The sequence below is a fragment of the Equus quagga genome, chromosome 13, assembly GCF_021613505.1.
Source record: "Equus quagga isolate Etosha38 chromosome 13, UCLA_HA_Equagga_1.0, whole genome shotgun sequence".
Lineage (NCBI taxonomy): Eukaryota > Metazoa > Chordata > Mammalia > Perissodactyla > Equidae > Equus > Equus quagga.
The window spans coordinates 39,862,500-39,869,590 of NC_060279.1; the positions used below are offsets into that span (position 1 = coordinate 39,862,500).

Here is a 7,091-nt window from a genome sequence, read left to right on the forward strand (position 1 = left end):
GAAGATAATGTGAGATTTACCCTAAATTCAGATGAATGTTGGAGGAATAAATAAAATGCGTAGAAATACTCTGTTGAGTCAAAATAAAATGTTCAAGTTCAAAAAAAAAAGTAAGCTGGCGCAAAATTAGAATTTGACTGTCTCTCTCTTAAGAGGATAATCTTGAACTTTTGGTCTGCTCTTGATAAAAAGGTTATAAAAAGGTTTTTCTTTATTTTTGAGTAAGTTTACCTAAAAGACAGAAAATCAATGTTTTGTTAAAATAATTTCTTATGTTCAAAAAGACGGAGGTCCCTCTATTAAGGTTTTTTTTTTTGCTTTTGACACCATCTGTTGTCACCTTGATTAAATGGATAACTAAACATTTTTTCCTATTTGACCAAGTGTTTTAAAGCCTTTTGATATTTTTGACAAAATTCTCCCCAAATTAAAGTCTTTATTTTGACTTGAAAAAGAACTTTAAAAATTTCCAATCGGCCCTGGGACTTCTCAAAGAGTTTGTTCTCCCTTTCTATTAAGAGGGAAATATTAAACTAATTAAACTCATTTGGTATGTTAAATTATATGGGAAGCATTTTCTAATAAGTGGTGATAAACCCTCTTAGGTTATATTGCATAAGTAAATGTCATTAATACAAGTGTTTTAAAAGTTATAAGCACAAAGAGGAAGTTTGGTGACAGATGTTAGCTCAGGGACAATCTTCTTCATTAAAAAAAAATTGTATAACATTTATAAAATTCTGACCTGTCCTGGTTATCAGTCATAATTCTAGTTATTATCTTAAAATGTTATCTGTCACAGAAATAACCAAATTTCTTTGTCAACTGCCACTTTTAAGTCGTCATTTACAGACACATTGTTTTACTCAGATGCTTTTGCAAATACGTTTCATCTTCAGAGAGATTCTGACACTTACTCTAAAATACAGGTTTCTGATAAACTTTGGAATGATAAAACTAAACTAAATGAAAAAAAAAACAGAACCATGATGGAGAAACTGATGTCTTCATAAATTGCTAACAGAAGACAATTGAGGGGGAATTCTTTTTAGAACTGACCATATACAGCAGGAACTAAGTGCCTAACTTTTCACTCACGGATCAACCCTTTATATACACTGCTTAAGTCAGACTGGTCTGATTTGATTAAATGAACACCAGAAGGAGAAACACTGTAAAGTCCATCTTGGCTCAGGTACCAACTTTAGGTCACCCTAATTTCAACTTGCCATTTTCTTTCTTTGTACACAAGGATAAAGGAAACGCCTTACATGCATTAACACAAGAACATGAAGATCCACATCAACCTGTAAGATATTATAGTCAGCATTTAGACTTGGTAATAAAAGGACTTCCACGGTGAATGAGGTTTATTTCAGTAACAGCTCCCTTGGGCAAGGCTACTAAAGAAGTGATGATGGGGTCTCCTTTAACTATTTATGCTCCTCACTCAGTTGAAGACTTGTTAAATTCTCATCACACTCAACATGATTCTGCAAGTTGGTTAACTTATGAAATTGCTTTGTTTTCTCTTAATATAACTTTGCTTAGGTATAACAGGCTGAATCCCACCACCTCGCTCCCAGATGACGTCAAATCAATGAAATTTGATCATGACTACATAAAATTAACTGACCTGCTTTGACCCTGAGGGATGATTTACATGAAAGTCCTATAACCAATGTTGACTTTATATTAGTCACAGATGGTTCATGCTTTCGAGGGCCTGCCAGGAAATATCAGGCTGGATGTGCTGTGGTTTCTCCAGTCTCGTCCTTGAGAGTGCTCCCTTGCCTGAGGCTCGTTCAGCGCAACAAGTCTAGCTTGTTGGGCTGAATAGAGCCTGTCATTTGGCTAAAGGAATCTGCAAATATTTTTACTGACAATAGATACACATTTGGAATGCTCTAAAAACAAAGGTTTTTTTAACCTCTACTGGACAACATATTAAAAAATGGGAAAAATGTGGCTGCTCTTTTAAAAGCCATTTTACTCCCTAAGAAATTGACAATAATTAAAGTACAAGGTCACTCTAAGGTGGGCACTTTATAAACTAAAAAAACAAACAAAAAAATCCCCCTAAAAATCCCAAGTTAACAAATCAGGCAGCTAAGGAAGCTACCTCACAATTAGTGAGCCCATAAATCAAACACTCATGTTGAACTCCAAAACCCAGAGTCTAGGATCCATCTTACACAGACCTGTTTTAAATCTTCCTCTTAATTCTAACTTCACAGGATACGTTTATTATATAGGGCTTGCCCTGGGGAAAACCTCCAGGGAAATTCTGCTGGGGGACGTTTTTTGGAGAGAAATTATGAAAACTGTGTTCATGATTGTAATTTTGATCGTTTTAATTATCACGCTGTTCCAATGTTATACTAGGTGTTGAAGGAGGCAACAACAGGGCAAGGTCAGACCTTGTTAGCTAGGAAGGCAGAAGTGATCTGGAATGTGTTTTTAATACACGATGTATGAAGCAGATAAGGAAATGAAGGGTACCTCACCAGGTCAGAGAAAAACCAAACGAACACCTCACTGTTCATGAATGCAACCGTGGGCTGAAAATGACCAAAAGGCGGGATTGTGGACAGAATTTTGGAACCCCTCTCCCTGGTCTAACAGGTGAATCTAACAAGCAAACCGCACAGGCTTTCAGTGAGTACAATAATAATCCGTGCTGTGCTGTGGAGCAGCCGTGCAGGCCGTCTTCAGCCTGTGTCAAGGTGACCTTGCAACCGCACACTTCATGACCGAAGAAAACGGCTTGACAGATTCACACCAGCGAAAGATAAAGGGGTACCTCGCTCTCACATTTCGCAGCTGCATTTCTTAGAGATTGAGGGAATAATTAATGACCCTGGTCCTTGCCTCCCTCCACACATAGATAACGTCAGCATCTCTGAACTTGCTTGATGTATAACCAACACATTCTTGTTTATGTTACCTTCAATGTATCATCTAGAGAAAAGCCCAGATGTTCTCCATCCGTCTTTTTGTTTATATGAAATCTAGTTGTGTTTTTCTCTTTTCCTTTTCCCTGCATATACACTGTTTTGTGAAAGAGATATAAGCTGCCCTTACACTCACACCTCTTGGAGTAGTTCCATCAGAGCGCTCTGTTGAACTGTTTTCCCAGGGTTTGAACTCCTCATGCTGATTATTGAATCAACTCTTTCACTAATATCACCTAGACTCTTGATTTCAGTTGACAAACTCAAAGTCCTGGTTGGTGCCTTGGCCTATATGGGGCCCTTGTTACCAAACCAGGTTCCTTTTGCTCATTGCACGATTATGCCAATCACCAAGATGATGAGTTTGCAAAGCGAAAAGATTTAATCAAAAGGTGGCCAAGTGAGGAGGCAGGAAAATCAGTCTCAGATATGCCTCCTCAAAGATGGGGACTCAGGGATATTTATGGGATAAAGGGGCGCAGTTGTCTGAAGTGTGGGAATAGATGATTGGAGGTAAGAAGAAGTGAGGTAATTGATGATCTGCGTATAGGACACATGTTCACAAAATGGCGTCATGACCACGACCTGAGGGTGGAGTTTTTAGCTCCTTCACGTCAAAATGTCACTTGTTGAGCATTTGCAAAGGCCCAGTTCATGGGTTGGTGTTCTCAATTGGCCTGAACTGCACAAGGGGTCGACTCTAAGTTCTTGAAAAACTCAAGCTCTCTACCCATTACCATGGTGACCCAAGCCTCAGAGATGTTCTCTATAGGGTGGGTTTAGTAATGCATTATCTAACTAATTCTGCAAACAGACAACTGAGTATAGCTAAAGTAAGTTGGCCCCGGTTTCACCCTTAGCCACTTTCTCAAAAGAGCTGTGTCCCTCTCTCTTTTCCCTCTTGCTATGGACCAGAGCCTTCTCCTCCCTTCTGGAATCAGCGTCAGTGACTCCAGGAGAACTGGAAGCCCTCAGCACCGAGCCCTTTGTTCAAGGGGGGCCCACCATGACTTGGCCTGCCTAGTGCATCACTGGGCTCTAGTGCCTTCTCCAGGAGCTTTCTAGAGTACAGGATCTGTCAGCATTGGTAGTCTCCCCAGGTTTGTAGGGAATCCCACTGGGGCCATAACTGTTTATAGCTCCAAGCATGCATGGTCTGTGTCTCCCACTTTACCAGGGAGCCTATTTGTTACTGAACCCCAAGGGACTGGTGACTTGCAACTGGGTCCTTTTGCCAGGTGCCATCCATGCCAATAGAATGAGACCAGGTTCAGAACAGCAGAGCAGAAACGTTGTTCATTGATCAGTGAATGGAGGAGGCAGAGCTCGTGCTCTAAAACACCTCCCTGAAGGGAAGGTGATCAGGGTTCTTATGGGATGTGAAGGGGGACGGGTCTCCACATCATGGCTTGGGGTGGGGCATTTGGGGCATGTACAGATCTTCCCTTCTTGCACACGGCACCTTTTGCACACATTTCCTTTTGCTGCACGTGGCACCCCATCACCATCTTGGATCTTTCGGGTTAGGACCAGTTCTGCTGTTTGGCTACCTGGAGTTGTTCTGCCTTGGTTCCTATAAGCAAGCACAAATTAAAAACAAAGCATTAGACATGGAAAATATTTTAGGGACCTCCCTTGGTGACATATTCAGACTCTGTTTTCCCTCAGACTGTAAGCTCAGGGTGAGTGGGGCTGTGTCTGTCCTGCTCACATCTGCTTCACCCAGTGCCTGGCCAGCCAGTGACTAGCAGATATGAAGGACCAGGAAGTGTTTGCTGGGTGAAAGAATCCACACTCCCCTCTATCCTCTCCGTTATTAACTAAATTCCATACTTTATTCAGATTTCCTTAGTTTTAAGCCAATGTCCTTTTTCTGTTCCAGGATTACATGTTCATTTTGATTGTTTTTATTATCGTTATCATTTTTGCTGTAGTGAGACACTCAGCAAATGCCTCTCCCCAATCCTTCTCTTTCCAGGTAGCTGCCATCCAGGCAATAAAACTTGTTCCCTTAGCCTTTTCTTCAGAAGGAGGGACAGAGTACATCCTGCCCCAGAGGTGAGAAATGTGTCGAGCACCTGTATGTACGAGTGGGTTGGGATTGGGGGTTCTGTTTCAGCTTGAGCAGGAGAGTGGCATGTGTGATGGGTGTAAACTGAGCTACCCGGGGTGCAGGAAAAGTCACAGGTTTGAAGCTTCTCTTGAGCAATAGAGCACCACCCAGCAATTGCCTCAAGATGAATCAGAGAGATTTCTTCACTCGAGGTTGAAGGAGAAGCCTGGAGTGCCTTATAAAAACCTCTCTGGCTCAGCGCTCCTCACCAGTGCTGGCTTCTTGCTACAGCTCCACTCTCCTGTGCATTGAGGGGTAAGTGTCCTCTCCTTGGTTGGTTCTTCAGGGGGTCCATAGGGAGGTGATTGCAGGTGGCCCCTTTGCAGGCTGTAGGGAGCCATAACCCTCCACTTGCTGGAGCACCTCTGGGATGACTGCATTTTGGCTCCAAGGAGACCAGCTCCTGCTGTGCTAGGTGGACCCAGTCTCAGGACCTAGGGTGGCGAAGGTGGGTGGGCTGGTGAATGTCTGTAAGGGACCTGTAGCCAAAATATCATCACCTGAGGAAAGGGAACAGCCTGGCCAACCACAGAACCCTTCCCACGTGAGCTTGAGTGAGCAATACCTTCCAAACCATACTCCCTAGGAGATAGGGGCACAAGGAACACTGTGGCAGTTGAGGCTGATTCCTTTAGACTTTAGATAGTATTTTATATCCTTCTTTCCCCATCCTACCTACAAAGGAAAAATTCACCACTGGTCAAATGCAAAGCAGAGAGAACACAAAACAGATATAGGAGAAGTCATCCCTTATTTAACCCTTGATGCAGAAATAGAGGAGAGTGGGGATGTAGAGGGTAGGGGAGGAACTGCCCTAGAACCCGTTTGTCTCCTGAAGGTTAACCTGAGGTTGGGAAGATGACTAAGCTGGAAGACCACCTGGAGGGAGTCATCAACATCTTCCACCAGTACTCAGTTCGGGTGGGGCATTTTGATACCCTCTCCAAGGGTGAGCTGAAGCAGCTGATCACAAGGGAACTTGCAAACTCCATCAAGGTAGGTGATGCTCCTCTCATCCAGACTTGCCCAACCCCCTGCACCGAGATCAGTGTCAAGGCCTGAATGACGGTAGTGGGCCAAGGACTGGAGTGGGGCTATTCCCAGTTTGAGCTCCCAGGATGTTATCCCCCTGCTGTGGGACAGGGCCTCCGCCTCCCTCTCAACAACTCATTCTATCACCTTAGGCTCTGCTCACTTCCCCTCTTTGGAATTGCTCCCCATTTGTAGAGTGGCGAGAGGCGGGGCAGGGAGTCAAGGGTCTGACCAGTGAGCTGTGGAGCACCTTCCGGGTCAAGACTTATATGATTCTAGGATGGCTCGTGACAGTTGCTTCTCTCCATCTTCTGTTTTGTCACATTGGATTCTCCAGCACAGTTTTGGATGAGTCAGTGTTCCTGGGCCCCCCTAAGCTGAGCTCTGAGGAATGAGAGCTCCAGAGAAAAGGGGAGGAAGAATCTGAGCTCACTGTCTGTGCTCTCCACTTCTCCTAGAATACCAAAGATAAAGCTACCATTGACCAAATATTCCAAGATCTGGATGCCGATAAAGATGGCCAGGTCACCTTTAATGAATTCGTAGTCCTGGTGTGCAAGGTGCTGAAGACTGCCCACGAGGATATCCACAAGGAGTAAGAAGCTCTGAGAGGCTTTTTCCCAGAAATGTCCCCAAGAAGATGTTTCCTTCTCCTCATCAAAGCCCAGACTCACCTGAGGGACGTGAGCGTTAATAAATGTACTTTTGAAATGTTTTTTACAGGGTTTGTGCACTTTGTTCTTTCCATGCCCGTGGTCCCCAGCTTGATCGCACCTCCCTTGTGCTGTTCTGATGGGCCTCATTCAGACCCTTGGGACCCCCTGCTCTGTTTCTTCATTTGTTCACTAACTACTTATTAAATGTCCACTATTTGTTCATTTATTCATTCACTCAATAAATATTCACTGAGCATTGATGATAGCTGGAGACCAAAGACACAAAGTCCTTGTCCTTTGGGGCTTACGTTCTATTGGGGAGGGGATAGAAAATAA

At 43.5% G+C, this 7,091-nt stretch overlaps 1 protein-coding gene across 1 annotated transcript; it reads left to right on the forward strand.

Annotated features, from left to right (window-relative positions):
* Positions 1-5,219: 5,219 nt before the first annotated feature.
* Positions 5,220-6,814, forward strand: S100A12 (S100 calcium binding protein A12). Its single transcript, XM_046683010.1, has 3 exons — positions 5,220-5,322; positions 5,906-6,063; positions 6,558-6,814. Exons 2-3 carry the CDS (start codon positions 5,926-5,928, stop codon positions 6,696-6,698), a joined length of 279 nt encoding a protein of 92 aa, XP_046538966.1. The 5' UTR covers positions 5,220-5,322; positions 5,906-5,925; the 3' UTR covers positions 6,699-6,814.
* The last annotated feature ends 277 nt before the right edge of the window (positions 6,815-7,091 follow it).

What these genes read in the sequence shown, in the direction of transcription:
- S100A12 (XM_046683010.1), top strand. Translation starts at nt 5,926, where the DNA reads ATGACTAAGCTGGAAGACCACCTGGAGGGAGTCATCAACATCTTCCAC. An exon ending in AACTTGCAAACTCCATCAAG is followed by an intron (nt 6,064 to 6,557) that starts GTAGGTGATGCT and finishes CACTTCTCCTAG; the next exon opens with AATACCAAAGATAAAGCTAC.